This window comes from Pteronotus mesoamericanus, unplaced genomic scaffold (genome assembly GCF_021234165.1).
Source record: "Pteronotus mesoamericanus isolate MK-2021 breed Mesoamerican mustached bat unplaced genomic scaffold, CSHL_Meso_final contig_20, whole genome shotgun sequence".
NCBI lineage: Eukaryota > Metazoa > Chordata > Mammalia > Chiroptera > Mormoopidae > Pteronotus > Pteronotus mesoamericanus.
Genome location: NW_026555085.1, coordinates 12,501,873 through 12,519,116, shown reverse-complemented (window position 1 = coordinate 12,519,116; position 17,244 = coordinate 12,501,873). Strand labels below are relative to the sequence as shown.

Below are 17,244 nucleotides of genomic sequence, written 5' to 3'. Positions count from 1 at the left end.
GCAGGGTGGGCTCCACAGGAGCCTGATCCTTCTGACATACACAAGGCATGCAGGAACTGAAAAAGACAGCGACTATATTGTCATCCTTCCATTAGCTTAAACCCACATTCCTGCACCCCAGTTGCAATGGGCCCCTCCCCCCACCCCAGAATTTGCACATGGTGCTGCTAGTGTGGGGCTCCCCAGACAGAGCCCGGAAGCGCCTGGGCAGACGGTTGTGGGAATGGAGGCCACACTCAGCCTGTCTTCTTGAGCACGTGGATGAAATAGCAGGGAATGTAGGTCTGGCCTGGCTTGTAAGGCTTGAAGTCACCCAGGATGGTGTGCTGGCACTTGCCCCCAAAGGCTGCTCGGAGCAACTCCGTGAAGGACGACAGACAGTGAGGGTAGTAGGAGAGCCGGAACTTACTGCAGCAGACACCACGACCGACCATGAGGGCTGGCGGCCTCAGCACCAACCCCGAATCATCCCCCACCAGCCACGTGGATACCTCAAACCAGGAGAGCCGTCCTTGCCAGCCCCCGGCACCTGCACCGTGTAGTCCAGGGTTACCATGTGGGCTTTGTTGTTCACTGTCAGCACTGATGTCGTAATGTCCTTGGTCAAGTCACTCTGCAAGTGATGGTGCAGGCTGCATTAATCTCTGTAACCGCAGTGGGGGCTAGACCCCAGAATCACACCTCCCACTCTGGGCCCTCCCTCAGGGGCCCACCTTATAGTAGATGTTCTTTCCTGGGGGAGCACAGCCTGTGCTGAGGATGTGGTCGTAGTTACGGTGATCGATGACCAGCAAGCCCCCTGACCGCACCATGTTCGCAATGTTCTTCAGTGCCAGCTGGTGCTCACTCTGGTCCCCTGAATTCCAAGCAGGGGCAGAGGGGCTATGTCTGCTCAGGGTCCCCAGCACCAGTCTCTCTCCCATACTTCTACTCCCCAGGGACACCTGTGCCAAGGCAGAGGCGGGCAAAAACACAGTCTGCTCTGGCTGGAGAGCAGGCGCCCGGGCGTCTGTGGAAAGGAAGTATAGCCCAAAACAAGAACCATGGCCAAGGTCACCCACCCTCACCTTTGCAGTCTGGCAAGTGGGCAAAGCTGTTTCCAAGGCAGATGACAGCATCAAAGCCACCCTCTGGAGGTTGAGGCACATCTTTGTCCAGAGTCATCCAGTTGGCTTCCTCAATGACTGGGGGCCAGGAAGAGGAGACCAGGCTGGTAACCATGGTACCAGCAGAACCCATCTCTACTGAGTGCAGTTCTGCCTCAGTTGCCCCTTCAAGACACACACAGGGACTCCACATCCAGTTGGAGGAAGGGGATAATTATGGAGATGGAGGATGAATGGGAAGAGGGGTCAGGAGAGAAGGAAGCCATGGCTCAAAAGGATGAGTCTATGCTGATGGTTTTTTATTTGGAGGGAGGGACAAGACATTATAAACAATTAAAATTAGCTCCTCATACCTGATATCTTACTGTGGTACCTAAGTCTCCCTTTTCAGCGAAAGGACAGTAATTTTGCTGTGCCCTTGAGGAAAACAAAACACCCCACCCCAGGAACCCGGGGCAGAGAGAACGTGTCCTTGGTGGCTGGGCTGGGAGGGCCTGCCTGGCCAGACCCACGTACCCCACTTGTCGAAGGCGGGCTCATGCCGCCGGTTCCAGCGCTCTTTAAGTGCATATTTCAGCATCTTGTCACTGGCATCCACGCTTGTCACGCTGAAGCCCTCTTCCACCAGCATGATGGAGTCCACCCTGGGCAGGGCCGGGGAGGAGAGGCAGAGAGGTCAGTGGGCCTGGGAAGGTGAGGAAGCCCTTCAGACCCCGTTCCTCTGCTCCCTCTCCCTAGGCCCTCTCCACTAACCTCAAATGGCCTGGCAAATCTGTTTTTTATCACCAGGAGGCGACACTGCACTTTGATTTTTAGCACCCATTCAGAGTCAGACATTCTACAAATGTGCATTAATCCTCATGGCAATCCTGTGAAGTGCCCCATTTGAGAGCTGAGGCAAACTGAGGCTCCCGAAGTTAAGTAACTTGTGAACAGAGGGTAGTTTTGCATGGTGGTTTAAAGCACAGGCCAGACCCTAACTGACCAGATCTGACTCTTCTCTCCACCCAATGGGGGATCTTACTTCTGTGAGGCTGAATTTCCACAGCTGTAAATGGGATATCACTAAGTAATTACCTCCTTGGGTTCTGTGAGGATAATTTTTAAATAAATTTTATTGAATGTTAGCTTCCTGTTAGTTTGTTTTTTAATCCTTACCTAAGGACATGCTTTTTGATTTTAGAGAGAGGGGAAGGGAGAGAAACATTGATGTGAGAGAGAAACATCCATCTGTTGCCTCATATGCACCCCAACTGGGACTGAACCCACAACCCAGGCATGTGCCCTGGCCAGTAACCGAACCCAACACCCTTCAGTTTACCGGACAGCACTCCTAACCAACTGAGCCACACTGGCCCCAGCAGGTCTTGTGAGAATTAAAAGCAAACAAACAAAAAAACCTGTTTCAAAAGCTCCTGGCACAGTGCTTGGCATGGACAAATGCTGAACAAACATTAATTGTTAACAATTACCATCAGGGCTGGTGGGGCTCAGTGGATTGAGTGCCGGCCTGCGAACTAAAGGGTCGCCGGTCAGGGCACGCGCCTGGGTCGCGGGCCAGGTTCCCAGTAGGAGGTGTACGAGAGGCAATCACACATCGATGTTTCTCTCCCTCCCTTCCCCTCTCTCTAAAGATAAATAAATAAAATATTTTTTTTAAAAGAAAAAAACACACTAAAACAAGTACTATTGTCACCCGAGGAATAATGCTGGAGCCAGGCGCGGATATCATTTCGCTGTGGCCCAAAGCCGAGTTCTGGCGTTGCCGGGTGGAACTGCCTTCCCCACTCGCTGCGCCCACACTCTCACCCTCGACCTGGTCCTGGCACCCCCAGTGCGCCTCGCCCGTGCGCCCGCCCATGCGGCCCGGGTAGACACCGTTCCTGGCCCAGGCGGCGGAGGCTGCCCCGACGTGCCCGGTCATGGTCCTGCAGTCCGACGGCCCCGTTCCCCGGATCCCTGTCCGCCCAGCCAGGCTCACCCAGTGCCGCAGGCCACGTCGAGCACCCGCTGGCAGCCGTGCTGGCGCAGCAGCCCTAGCAGCCAGGCCTTGTACTCGGCCGTGCGGCTGCGGGTGTCTCCGATGTAGAGCTGCCACACGCGTGCCGCCTCTCCATCTGCGTACTGGTCCGGGAGCCCTTCTGCCGCCACCCCCAGGGAGCGAGTTCGGTACACACTGTCCACCATCCTGCAACGCACCTGGCACTGTGGCCACCCGGCCACGCATTTATAGCCTGGCCCGTCCGGGAGGCCAGGCGGCCCCACCTGCCCAATAGCAGGTGAGCGTGGGGACACGCCCCTGCAGGGTCAAGGCCCGGCACCCGCTGGGAGGGCGCCACCTGAGAACCCTGGAGGAACGGTTCTCTCTCGCCTGAAGATCCAGCACTCTGGACAGTCCCACGGCAGGAAAGGACCATCCCCGTCCCCTGCCAACTTATCCCAGCCGGCAGGAGGACCAGGGCGGGGCCAGGAGAATGGGGAACAGTGAGATTGTCCACTCCACCCCCTTCCAAACTGGAAAGAATTTTCTTCGGTTCCAGCCAGTGCCCACTCTGGTCCCCTAAGCTCCAGGTAGTGGCAAAGAGGCTGTGTCTGCTCAGTCTTCGGTCCCCTCAGAGCTCAGCGCTCAGGACTGGACCATCCTTTGTGACTGAAGGCACTAGCATATATAAAGAAGAAATATCCAGCTGAAGGAAGGCCTGGTCAGCCAGGAAAGGAAGGAATGAGAGGTCTTTGGGGATAAGGCTGGTCTGGCCACCCAAGTCCAGGAGCAGTTTTGGATCAAGGGATCATTCTGTCCACCTGGAGGCTGGTGCTCCTCTGACCTGGAGGTGATGTGTCCAACCTTTTCCTGAGCCACTTAAGGAGCCCTTCCCTAGAAGCCCTTGCTAACCGAGCACGCTTCTAAAGACCATCTGCTTTCTGGGGAGGTGCCTACAGGATAGGAAGTCCAGGGTCAGGGGTGAGAGTGCTTGGTGCTCTTGCTGTTATATTGCTCATTGTCACTTCATAAATTGGTCTTGGTTTGGTTGGTGTTTTCATCTACTCTTCCTTCTAAGGCAGAAGGCCGGAATCTGGGAAAAAGACTCGGGACTGGGGTGGATTCAGTAAGATGATTCCACCCAGCAAAGGCCAGGACAGCAAGAACAGCCTTCCCCACCTGACTTTGTTCTTCTGGCTGCAGAAAGAGTGAGGTAGACTTTAGAACAAAGGAAACTCTCCCCAAAGACCATGAGTTTAATTGATTTCAGAGTGAGAGGTCAAATTGTTGTCCCACTCATGCATCATTGGTTGATTCCTGTATGTGCCCTGACCACCTCGGCTGGGGATGGAACCAGCAACCCAGGCATGTGCCGTGACCGGGAACTGAAACTTTTCCTTTGTGGAATGACACCCAACCAATTGAACCACACTGGTCAGGATGTAATCATTAACTTTAATACACAGATGGCCTCAAATGGGCCTGTCCACGACCAGGTAACAGAGTCTTGTGTTTATGCTGACCCTACAGGCAGGTCTTTAGCAACAGGTTTACAAAGGCACTGTTCTGGGTAGTTGTAAGTAAACCCAGAGTTTTCTTTAGTCAGAATAACCTGGGGAAAATCCACTTTTGAGATTTTGAGAAAAATCCCAGGTTAAAAGAATTATCCTTAGGTGCGGGCAGCAATCTGTATTCTATGTCCTTGCATCAAGGCATAATACAGGGTCTGGCACAAATAACGCACCTCCCCCCTTTTTTTAAAGATTTTATTTATTTATTTTTAGAAAGAGAGGGAGAGAGAAAGAGACGGAGAAAAACATCAATGTTTGGTTGCTTCTTGTACACCCTCAACCAGGGAACTGACCTGCAACCCAGGTATGTACCCTGACTAGGAATTGAACTAGCGACCCTTTGGTTCACAGGCCAGCACTCAATCCACTGAGTCACACCAGCCAGAGCTAACACCCCTTTTTTATTACAAAATCATAAGTATGTAATTCTGTAACATGACAATATCACACTCAAGCATGCCATATGATATTTTAGGTAAAATGTTCAAATTAAAACTATAAATTATTATACCCATATTATCACCCTACCAACCACACTGAAGCAGACCTTACTTCTGCTGGACAGTGTTTATAACCACCTATCTCTATGGAGTGCCTTTTTTTTTTTTTTTTTTTGAGTCCTTTCCAAGAAAATTAGTCCCTTCCTTGGGGAGAAAAATACATTTTGGTTTTTATTTTTTAAAGGAAAATGCATTCTTAAACTTGATATTGGAAGATCTGAATTCCGGCCAAGATGGAGGCATGAGTAGATACACTTTGCCTCCTCACACAACCAAAAGAAGGACAATAAATTTTAAAAAATAACCAGAACTGCCAGAAAATCAATCTGTATGGAAGTCTGACAACCAAGGAGCTAAGGAGACAGTCATCCAGACCACAAGGACGGGCAGAGATGGGGAGCTGGGGCGGAGTGGAGACATGAAAAGGCAGAGGCTGGAGGACCAGCCAGCCCCACATTTGCATGCGGATAAACTGGAGGAACAGCTGGGGAGCAAGACAGACTGCGCAATCCAGGGTCCCAGTGCCAGGAAAGAAAGTCACAAAACCTCTGGAGGTAAAAACCTATGGGGGTTGTAGTGGCAGGAGAAACTCCTGGTCTCACAGGAGAGTCCATTGGAGAGACCTACAGGGTCCTAGAGCGTGCACAAGTCCACCCATCAGGGAATCAGCACTAGAAGGGCCCAATTTGCTTGTGGGTAGTGGGGGAAGTGACTGAAAGCCGCCTGGGAGCCAAGCAAGAAGCATTGTTCCCTCTCAGACCCCTCCCCCACATATAGCATCTAAACACAGTGACCTGGGGTGCTGCGCCCTGGCAAATACCTAAGGCTCCACCCCTTCCAAAGTAACAGGCCCATTGAGACAAAGAAATATGGCCCAAATGAAAGAACAGATCAAAGCTCCGAAAATAGAACTAAGCAACGAACGATAGCCAACCTATCAGATGTGCAGTTCAAAACACTGGTAATCTGGATGCTCACTGAATTCGTTGAATATGGTTGCAAAATGGAGGAAAAAGTGAAGGCTACACAAAGTGAAGTAAAGAAAAACATACGGGGAACCAACAGTAAAGGGAAGGAAACCGGGACTCAATCAATGATTGGGAGCAGAAGGAAGACATAAATATTCAACCAGAACAGAATGAAGAAACAAGAATTCAAAAAAATGAGGAGAGGAACCTCTGGAACAACTTTAAACTATTCAACATCTGAATGATAGGGGTGAGAGGAGAAGAGGAAGAACAAGAAATCGAAAACTTATCTGAAAAAAGAATGGAGAACTTCCCAATCTGGCCAAGGAAATAGACTTCCAGGAGACGCAGGAAGCTCAGAGAGTCCCAAAGAAGTTAGACCCAAGGAAGCACACACCAAGGCACATCATAATTACATTCCCCAAGATTAAAGATAAGGAGAGAATCTTAAAAACAGCAAGCGAAAAGGAAATAGTTACCTACAAAGGAGTTCCCATAAGACTATCAGTTGATTTCTCAAAAGAAATCTTGCAGGCAAAAAGGGACTGGAAAGAAATATTCAAAGTCATGAAAGACAAGGTCTTATATCCACGATTACCCAGCAAAGCTGTCATTTAGAATGAAAGGGCAGATACAATGCTTCCCATACAAGGTAAAGTTAAAGGAGTTCATCATCACCAAGCCCCCATTATATGAAATGTTAAAGAAACTTATCTAAGAAAAAGATGAAGTTCAGAAACTATGAACAGTAAAATGATAAACTCACAACTTACAACAACTGAATCTAAAAACAAAAACAAACTAAGCAAACAACTAGAACAGGAACAGAATCGCAGAAATGGAGATCAGCAGTGGGGGGAGGAGAGAATGGGGGAAAAGGTACAGGGAATGAGAAGCATAAATAGTAGGTACAAAATAATCAGGGGGAGGTTAAGAGTAGTATAGGCAATGAAGAAGCCAAAGTACTTATATGTACTCACACCCATGGACATGAACTAAGAGGGTGGAATGCTGGTGGGAGGGGGGTGCAGGGAGGAGGAGAATAAAGGGGAGGAAGAAAATGGGACAGCTGTAATAACATAATCAATAAAATATATACTTAAAAATAATAAAAATAAAAATAAATAAGTAAAACCTTAAAAAAAAAGAAGATTACAAGGGAAACCAGGCACGAGCTGGGAGAAGGTATCCCAACACATGTATCCAGAGCCGTGGCAACTCTCTGTGTGTGATGACAACCAGCAAGCAGGCGGGGTGCCCAGGGGTTGGGGGACTGGACGGGGTTCTCTGCAAAAAAAACAAAAAACAAAAATAAAAAAAAAACCCTTGATATTTATTTTACCTCAAACCAAGAAGAAAATAATTAATTATTTGGCTATAAATTAATCAGCTGAAAGTAATATCTGTTAAATTACAATTTGGCCATAAGAAAAGAAATTTTAAGGAAAAATAGACCTACTAAATTTTTTGCTTTTGCGTACTGGAGTTCTGAAATGCACTTAAGATATTTGAGGAGAAATAAAGAATAATATTAAATTGGAATGACAACCAAAATGGTAGGAAAATAATTTGTCATTATTTATAAATGAATTGACTGGATAGAAAATTTTTGAAAAGTTAAGTGGCTAAGAGCAATTTATTCTTTTTTCCCTTTTGCTTTCTTTTCGGCTTACTTTTGCTTCTTAACCCTCCTGAATGGATCTGAGGTAAACCTGGGATTTCCTCAGAACTCCAAATGCTGTTGGGGAATGTCACCTTTAAAAGACCAGAATAGGCCCTGGCCAGGTAGCTGAGTTGGTTGGAGCACTGTCCTGATACACCAAGGCTTTGGGTTTTGATCCTTGGTCTGGGTGCATACAGGAGTCAACCAATGAATGCATGAATATGTGGAACAACAAATCGATGTTTCACTCTCTCTCCATCTCCCTCCTCTAAAAACAAAAATGAATAAAAATAAAAAAAGACCAGGATAATCATGTAAACAGGTTACCAGACTCTTTGGTTCTCAATATTTAAGGACAAGTACTCTTGTGATTTTGAATATTCTCTTCTCCTAATATTTATATATATACACATATATAATAGTGAAGCCTGGGAGAAGAGCATTGATTTGTAAATTTAGATATCTCTGTCCACACTTTCACTTAGAAGTTGCCATTCAAAGATTAGACTCTGGAGCTCTTTGATAAAACTAAATTTTAAAAAAGTATTTTGAGCCCTGGGTGGTGTGGCTCAGTGGATTGAGTGCTGGCCTGCGAACTGAAGGCTTACCAGTATGATTCCCAGTCAGGGCACATGCCTGCGTTGTGGGCCAGGTCCCCAGCTGGGGGCATGAGATAAGCAACCTGTTGATGTATCGCATGCACATGGATATTTCCCTCTGTCTCTTTCTCCCACTGAAAATAAACACATAAAATCTTTTTTAAAAAGTTACTTTCCAAAATAAAAGTATTTTGAAGTCCCAGCTGGTGTGGCTCAGTGGACTGAGCACCAGCCTGCAATCCAAAGGGTTACCGGTTCGATTCCCAATCAGGGCATGTGTCTGGGTTGTGGGCCAGGTCCCCAGTTGGGGGTATGCAAGAAGCAACCACACATTGATCTTTCTCTCCTGCTCTTCCCCTTTCTCTAAAAATAAGTAAATAAAATCTTTTTTAAAAAGTATTTTGATTTTCTTCTTCTGTTTCATCTAGAAATAAAATTACCTTCTGGAAAAAGAAAAAGAATGACTTAGAACAATTATTTTTTAAGTATCTTGCATTTGATTTGGTGTAACATGATTACCCATACCCTCCCCAGAAAAATTTTTTCTTGTCTAGAAACTATTTCAACTCTTTTTCTCTCTTTCCTGTGTTCTAAAACAAAGTTGTTTGAATATTTATATAGAACCCTTGTGATTGGTTTTCAGCCTTTAAAGACTAAAGGACACACTCTTCATACTGATACGAAATTTTATTTAAATATTTGGTTTTAATTTAAATACTTACGCTTAAGACTTTGAGACATATAAAACTTTACTCACATAACCATAATATGGTTTTTAAAAATAATAAGAATGCTGGTGGTAAATTTGGATTAAAAAATTGTAGGTTTTAAGTAGCCCCTAAATGTACTTTCCATTTCAAAGACCAAAATTTTTGTTCTCAAGTTAATAATAATTTCTTTCTCATCCAGAGGAAGACATTTTTTTTTCTTATAACAGTAAGTTTATTTCCGTCTCTTACAAAGTTTGGTTTGTCTCCAAGCAACTCTAAACTGTGCTCCAGAAGTCCTCTCTTCCATAGAGCCAAGATGTCAACATCTGAATAGCACTAGATGCAACTGTGTGACTCTTTTCACTTTTGCTCATAGGCCATTGACAATTATTATTGATAGCATTCTGCCTCATTTCAGGATCTTTCTTCCTCTCCTTTCCTTTTCTTTCTTTCAACAAATAGCACCAACTCTTCCATAGTCAGGGGAATGAGATTATAGCAGCAAAAAAGAAAGCAGCATGTCTGCACTTGTGGAACTTATATCTTCCTGTGGAGTCTTCTTTAAATTTGCTTCAAATCTTTATTCAGGCAGATGGATTTGGGCTTTTCCCCTGTCTCCTGTTCTGGCTGCCTCATGAATAAAAAACACTTTTCTCTCTGAAAAATCTGTTTTATCTTAATATGGCCTCTCTGTATACAATGGGCAGAAGACCCACCAGGTTTGGTCAGGAACAGCAGTCTTACAGAACGTGGTCTCCAGCAAAGGTGGGGGCAGAGCAGGTCAGAGACCCCGAGAGGAGAGTGGGGAAGGAGATCCCACGGAGAGAACGGAGAGAGCAACCGGCGGGACCCCGGCGCCCACCCATTCTCCATGCGGCAGCAGCCATCCTGCTCCCATTTTTTAAAAATGTCAAGATATAGTGCACATAAAATTTCATGGACTTTTCTTTCTTTATTTTTAACTGTCAAAATCATATTTTCTTTTTGTGATCATACTTGTCCCAAAGCATCTTTTTTTTTCCTTACACATATTTTAAATGGCTACACTGAGTAGATGAGCTGAGACCTGTTAATCATTTCCCAAGTTCTGAACATTTAAAATGCTCCCACAATTTTTCAAGAGAGTGAACATGTGGACAAGTACCATCAAATCATTTTCCAAATGGAATTTTTTTATTAATTGACACTGTCACCCAAAACAAATGTTTGTTTCAACTCTACAGGAAGATATTCTTCTTTGATATTTTATTAGGTAGAAAATTGCACCTGATTGTTTTAATCTTCTTTAATTTCTACCAAATGTACGAAATAATTGCAGTCCTTTATCTCTAAGTCCATGTCCTCTGCTCACTGACATATATTGAACCTGTCTTTTGTTTTACTGGGTTGGTTCCTATGAATTTTAGGTAACCCAAATCTGAGGTCCTGGGCCATGGAACAAAATGCAACAGAATATAAATTAATGTACAGTTTGACTTAACAGAAATTAACAATAGGTAATATTTCACATATGCAATGCTTATTATTTGGAATTGGCTGAAAAGACTAAATTCTTCATCCCCAAATGTTTTCCAAAAAACCCTTTAGCTTGAACTGCTATATGATCTAGCTATTCCACTTCTGGGTATTTACCCAAAGAAAACAAAAACACTAATTCAAAAAGATATATGGATGCCTATGTCCATTGCAGCCCTATGTATAATATCCAAGATATAGAAACAACCTAAGTGTTCATTGTCAGATGACTGGATAAAGAAGATGTGATATATACACACAATGGAATAGAACCCAGCCATAAAAAAAGGAAGTCTTGCCATTTGGGACTACCTGGAAGGGCCCTGAGGGCATTACCTTAAGTGAAATAAGTCAAGAGAAAAAGAATATGATTTCACTCATGTGAAACATAAAAAAAGAACAAACAAAACAAAATAAAGACAACTCATAGATACAGAGTACAGATTGGTGGTTACCAGAGTAAAAAGGGGTTGGTGGGGGTTGGGCAAAATGTGTAAAGAAGGTCAATTATATGGTGATGGATGGAAACTAGACTTTTGGTGGCGATCACATTGTAGTATACATACGTGTTGAACTACAAAGTTGCATATCTAAAACTTATACAAGGTTAAAAAGTCAATGTTACCTTAATTAGAAGAGGGAGGAGGGGGCACGGGGAGGAGGAGGAGCAGCAGGGAGGCCTGTGAAGGAATGGAGTGGGATGTTCTCTTTAAAGGAAAAACGCGGGGGGTGGGCAGTGGGGGGACTTTTGGCAGCTAGTGGCGGGGGGGGCGGGCGGTGGATTTGGAACCTAGTCTTTGAGTCGGCCTGTGATTCAAGATAAATTTGGGGCGGGGCTTCCAGGGTGCTCCTTGGTCCCAACCTGTGTAGCCCGTGGGAACTGCCCTCAGTCCCAACGTAAGCCCTGGGACATAGTAACGCGTGGACTCCCAGAGGCCACCAGACAAGGCAAGCGCTCAACACTGAGCGCTCTATCTGCCGACTAAAAGCATGAACAACAGGGAGCGTCGCGACCAGCAGCCGCTCGTCGTACAAAATTTTAACTAGTGCAGCGTCTCGTAACTTTCCCCAATCCAGACAGTCTCCGGAACCTTTGTTGCGCTACCGAGGTTGCAACTCGGGAGGAAAGACAGAAGGATTCGAACACTGAAAGGCGGAGATCGGAGCTAATGAAAAGGGCAAGATGTGAATACTGTAGCCAATAATAGAGGCAGAAAAAATGACGTCAACGGAAGTGTGCGTACGGTCACGGAAGTTCGGTAAACGCCGATCCTGAACGGTTCTGCGCTAGCGAGAAAAGAAGGCGAAGATGTCGGAGCGAAAAGTTTTAAATAAATACTATCCTCCCGACTTTGACCCGTCAAAGATCCCCAAGCTCAAGCTCCCGAAAGACCGGCAGTACGTGGTTCGGTTGATGGCCCCCTTCAATATGAGGTGTAAGACGTGCGGAGAATACATCTATAAGGGTAAGAAGTTCAACGCGCGCAAAGAGACGGTGCAGAACGAAGTCTACCTGGGTCTGCCCATCTTTCGTTTCTATATCAAGTGCACGCGCTGCCTGGCAGAGATAACTTTCAAGACAGACCCCGAAAATACGGACTACACCATGGAGCACGGAGCCACGCGGAACTTCCAGGCTGAGAAGCTCCTGGAGGAGGAGGAGAAGAGAGTGCAGAAGGAGCGGGAGGATGAGGAGCTGAACAACCCCATGAAGGTGCTGGAGAACCGAACCAAGGACTCCAAACTGGAGATGGAGGTACTGGAGAACCTACAGGAGCTCAAGGACCTGAACCAGCGGCAGGCGCACGTGGACTTTGAGGCCATGCTGCGGCAGCACCGTCTATCTGAGGAGGAGCGACAGAAGCAGGAGCAGGAGGAGGATGAGAGGGAGACTGCGGCCTTGGTGGAAGAAGCTAGGAAACGAAGACTACTGGAGGACTCCGATTCGGAAGAGGATGCTGCTGCACCTACCCTGCCTCCGCCTCCCCTCCGGCCCAATCCCACCGCTATCCTAGATGAGGCTCCGAAGGCGAAGAAGAAGGTGGAGAGCTGGGAGCGGAGTGTAGGCACCCTTGCTAGCAGGTCCCAGCTGTCAGGCCTTGTCATGGTGAAGAAAACATATCTGAATTGCAGCACCCCACAGGGCCAGCCGGCACCCACCCTGGACACTGTGAAGAATGGGAAGGCAGCAGACCCTGCACCCAGGACACCCGGCACCTCCTCCCTGAGCCAGCTAGGTGCGTATTCGGATAGCGAGGATAGCAGCAGCAGCAACTGAGGCCCTTATCCAGGCCGAGGCTCATGTATCCAGCTCCAACTAGTGGTTTGGGCAAGAGGCCTTGGCACCAACCAGAGCACAGGCAGACAAAAATAAATGTCTTCTGAGGCTGGTGGGACCAGCCAGGGCTTCAGCTGAGGGACTCGGATTCTCTCCTTTCCCGTCAACCACCAATCCAAAGCAGCTCATACTACCCTCCACTTGGCACTAAGTTTAGGATTGCGACATCCCTGGAGGGATGCATTCTTTCTTGGACAGCCCTTGAGATGTTAGTCATGTTTTGGGCATGTGGGTGAGCCCACCACCCCCTCTGTTGGCTCCGTCCCTTTCCACCACAAAATTGTCTGGAACCAGTAAAAGGGACCACCAACACACACACAAGACTTTAGCTTGGGAATATTGCTGCCACTGGACATAATTCAAGTCAGTTCCTGCTTAAGGATACATTAAAATTCTAGACTTGTGAAGTATATATAGTAACTACAAATGGAAGACATTCTGGCTGTTTTCAGTTCACAATAGATAGAAATTCATTTTTCAAAGGATGGATTCTGAACTCCAATCCAAGCTACTGAAAAAAAGTATTTTCTGCTGTCTGCCCACCTTGAACACAGGGATGCTGTGGGAAGGGTGGAAAGCCATCACTCCCATGGACTCTGCTAGCAGATTTATTACAATGGATCCTTTCTTGGACTGTTTAATATAACAAATAAGACTCAGTCTGATTAATAAAGTTTCGTTAAGTGACCGTAAAGTTGGTCCTTACATCTTTGGGTTGTAATACTAATTAATGGTGTCTACAGTACTATTAAGCAGTGTGCATCTATGAGAATTCCACCAATGTATGTGAAGAGAGGTTCTCTTTGACCTTTTCACACTTTGTTAAAAACAGCTTTATGCTGTGCTAACCTCCAGTAATATCTCTGGTCTATGCCAGCCTGCTCTCTGAGCTGTTTTGCCACATAAAAATGACCCATTTTTTGAGCCCTGGTAACAGGCTAAGCATTGCTTATGAAACAGGTGACTTACCACATGCCATCACATATGGGTGAGTTGAAGAGGAATATACCAACATCACTTTGGTAAGTAATTCCTAACAAAATAACTTCTTTTTTAGTGTTTTATTTTGGTTTTTGTACAGAGAACCTTTTATATTCTAGGGGTGGTGGTGGTAGTGGTAAGTGTTGCCCCCTGAAACTGGTGATGGAGTCAGTGTGCTCCTCTCCCCTCCCAATGTGTAGCGACACCTCCCTGTACACAGTCAAAATCACTTTGTGGAATTTTAAGTTCTGTTGGTCTCTACAACCTTTATAGATGGAGGGTGCAGTTTTGAGAAAGAATGAATAAAATTGGATTCCTCTTAAACTGTAAAGAGAAAAGCCAGCCTTTGAGGGTAGCTTAAGGATCAAGCTGGCTTTAAGCTATACGTGAATGTAAAATTTGAGAAGAAAGACTTGAAGGTTAAACTCTTGGCATTCCCAACATTAAATTCTGAAGACATAAATAGACTAGCAGACAGCAGCTGGTCTGCCTTCCAGAAGAGAGCTATGTAAGGGGAAGATGGTGTTCGAACCAGCTGTAGCTGCAGGGTACAATGGCATAGGGCTCTGTCCCAGGACACTGCACCTAGCCATTCCACCTAGGTCCAATCTGGTTGGGCCACCTACTAAAAGTGACCTTGGGCAAGTTATTTAACCTTTCTATGCTTCATTCATTCAAACGATATTTATTAAGCAGCTACTCTGTGCCAGGCACTAAATTATGTGCTGGGGATATAATAGGGAACAAAACAGACAAAACTCCTTGCTCTTTTTGTGGGTGTGATGCTTCCAGGGTGATGGCAATAATGTTTCATGACCTGGATGCTGGTGACTTGGGTGGTGTTTGTAAAAATTCTTTGAACTGTATACACTTATGTGCACTTTTCTGTAGATGTATTTTACTTCAATAGTTTAAAAAAACCTATGGCCATGTAGCAATCACAGCTATATTAAATGAGCTGAGTAAAGCATGCAGAGCTGTGTGCTTGCCACAAAGTGCTCAAAGTGGCTTCTATTATTAATTCAGTGAAGCTCCTTACCTAGGCCATTGGTGGATGTTCTAGAGAGATTCAGCTGCCTCTGCCACAAGGATTAGTACACAGAGCCCTTCCATAAACCAGTTAGGCATGGATCATGCCTCTGTTGTGAAAAATGTGCTTTCTTTTTTTCAAGATCAAAATATAAGAGGAATTTTGTTAGCACTTAAAACCTAACTGATGTAGAGCTGCTGTTAACATTTGGATAGGTTGTGCACTGCACAAGGGCTCTGTATTTAAGGGACTGCCTGCCATTCATACCACAAACCTCATCGGTTTCGATATTTATTTTAACTTTCTGGCAGAAATCCTGGTGATCAAGTGTCTACTGTGAACAAAATTTGTATTACAACATCATTCTGACAGAAGTCAAATGTGTGAAGAGCACCATTTTCTACCTTGCAAAATGGTGCTGCACAGAAATACCACCCAGGGGCTTGGAAGCAGAGCGGAGTCAGCCTCCTAGAGCTGCCCTTTAAAATAAACAGAGGCCCAATCCCTAAGACTCGACTGTTTGGGCCTATGGTTGTTTTAATCATTAAATTGGAACAAACCGGCCTTACCCTTTGTCTATCAGCCTTTGTGATTTTGGAAGATGGATGTCTCCAACTGAGACAGATCCTCTCTGGGTCCTGACAAGTCATGTTTCTGAGGATAAGACCCTAACAGTGTGACTTCAGTGAAGCCCTGCGCCTCCTCAGCGCAGCACTCCAAGCTTCCCCTGGTGAGGTGGGTTATAGCTGGCCACATCCTAATAACCGCGAGAGATCTTTAAGTGTGCCAGCTCCTACATCTCCAACCCAGCAAATCTGAGGTGGGCTCAGACATCTGCATGTTAACAAGCATTCCAGGCAACTCGTGTCCAGGTGAGTGCAGGAAACCCTATTAGAATAGGGTTTCTAAGAAGGAGGCTGAGATCAGGTTAACGAGTTCAGGCAGTCACTTTATGGAGGGAAGGGGCGTGGGAAAGTATTCAGGTTCAAAAAGGCTTACATGTGTGATCTGGAGAGGAGAAAAAACAAAACCTGGCAGGCTGCAGCCTGCCTAATGCCTTTTGTACGCGGGGCTGGGGAAGAAGCTGCCTGATGGAGTGCTGGTGAGTGCGCAACGTGCCGGCCCTGGAGGGGCTGGGAGGAGGGAGAGGGCTCTCATCACAGGGTGGCCACAGGTCAAAGAGCAAATCAAGTCACATCGCTTTCTGCCCTCTGGTCTGGGCCTGGCATGGGATTGGGCCACTGGGCCAACACCCCAGTAAGGGGATAGGTCTTTGCCTCTTCCTACTCTAAGGATCAATAAAGCTCTGGGGACAGACGTAAGCCAGGCACTGAAGTGTTATGGGTTCAGGTGAGTGACAGAATGGGCGAATGAGACTAGCTGTCAAATCCTAGACAGCTCAGGGGGTTGCAGAAGGTTCTCCAGCCCTGGGTTCCTGCCCCCAACCCTACCCCCAGTCATTTGCTATGCTCAGAACGAAGTTGAGGATGGGATCCCACAGCCCTTCTGACAAGTGAGTCCTGGAAATGAGGCAGTGGGTGGCCAGACCAAAAAAATGATCCTCCCTCAAGGACCTGTTCTAAGCAGGTGGGCTGGGCAGGAATGCTTCAATCCCCACAACCTACTGTTGAGAGTGTACATGTCCCCCCTTTTGTGTCAGACCCCCCCCCAGCTTATGTAAGCTCCCTGCAGAGAAAGCTCAAAAACAAGACCCACCCAGTACTCATCATACAGTCTGTTAGAGCAAACAACGGTTAACAGAGGCCTGCCGGCTTTTTGACATATTAACATTAAAATCATGTCTTTTTGAAAGTGGGGCAGGGGATGGGGGGAGCACCTATTCTACTGGGCAGTTTGTCCCACTGTCTATGGTCTTGGCTACCCCAAATTGGGGAAGGGGAAGGGCTGAGCCTAAGCTATGAGGGGGCTTCTTACCCCAGAGCTGAAGAATCGGGGGCACTTCAGCAGTACACCCCCTCCTGCCCCCTGGGCCCAGCCAGGCAGTGTGAGTGCGTGCGGGGGACCTGACAGGGACTCTATGCCGGCGGCACCCTCCACCAAGCCCGCCTTCCAAGAAGCAACAGCTGCTTCCTATTTTCCTTCTAAAAGAGGCTTGTTGGTAGCGGTCGGTTAAGGCCAAGAATCCAGACCAGACCAGTTCCACGTGAATCACACTGCCCATGCCAGGTGTTGGCGCCCTGGCAGCTGCACACTTACTAACAAAAGGACTTTGGGCATGTACCTTGACTTGAGCCTGTTTCCTTTTCTACAGCATGAGGTTA

General features: G+C 46.6%; 2 protein-coding genes across 2 annotated transcripts; one reads left to right on the top strand and one right to left on the bottom strand.

Annotated features, from left to right (window-relative positions):
* Positions 1-57: 57 nt before the first annotated feature.
* Positions 58-3,321, bottom strand: GNMT (glycine N-methyltransferase). Its single transcript, XM_054569372.1, has 6 exons — positions 3,088-3,321; positions 1,623-1,750; positions 1,068-1,184; positions 714-856; positions 492-613; positions 58-408 (listed from the first exon to the last, which is right to left on the bottom strand). The coding sequence occupies exons 1-6, from the start codon at positions 3,291-3,293 to the stop codon at positions 237-239; spliced, it is 888 nt and encodes a 295-aa protein (XP_054425347.1). The 5' UTR covers positions 3,294-3,321; the 3' UTR covers positions 58-236.
* An 8,563-nt stretch (positions 3,322-11,884) lies between these two features.
* Positions 11,885-13,635, top strand: YJU2 (YJU2 splicing factor homolog). Its single transcript, XM_054569371.1, has one exon. The coding sequence runs from the start codon at positions 11,923-11,925 to the stop codon at positions 12,889-12,891; it is 969 nt and encodes a 322-aa protein (XP_054425346.1). The 5' UTR covers positions 11,885-11,922; the 3' UTR covers positions 12,892-13,635.
* Positions 13,636-17,244: the final 3,609 nt, after the last annotated feature.

What these genes read in the sequence shown, in the direction of transcription:
- GNMT (XM_054569372.1), bottom strand. Translation starts at nt 3,293, where the DNA reads ATGGTGGACAGTGTGTACCGAACTCGCTCCCTGGGGGTGGCGGCAGAA. An exon ending in CCACTTGCCAGACTGCAAAG is followed by an intron (nt 857 to 1,067) that starts GTGAGGGTGGGT and finishes CTTGGAATTCAG; the next exon opens with GGGACCAGAGTGAGCACCAG. An exon ending in GACGGCTCTCCTGGTTTGAG is followed by an intron (nt 409 to 491) that starts GTATCCACGTGG and finishes TGTCTGCTGCAG; the next exon opens with TAAGTTCCGGCTCTCCTACT.
- YJU2 (XM_054569371.1), top strand. Translation starts at nt 11,923, where the DNA reads ATGTCGGAGCGAAAAGTTTTAAATAAATACTATCCTCCCGACTTTGAC.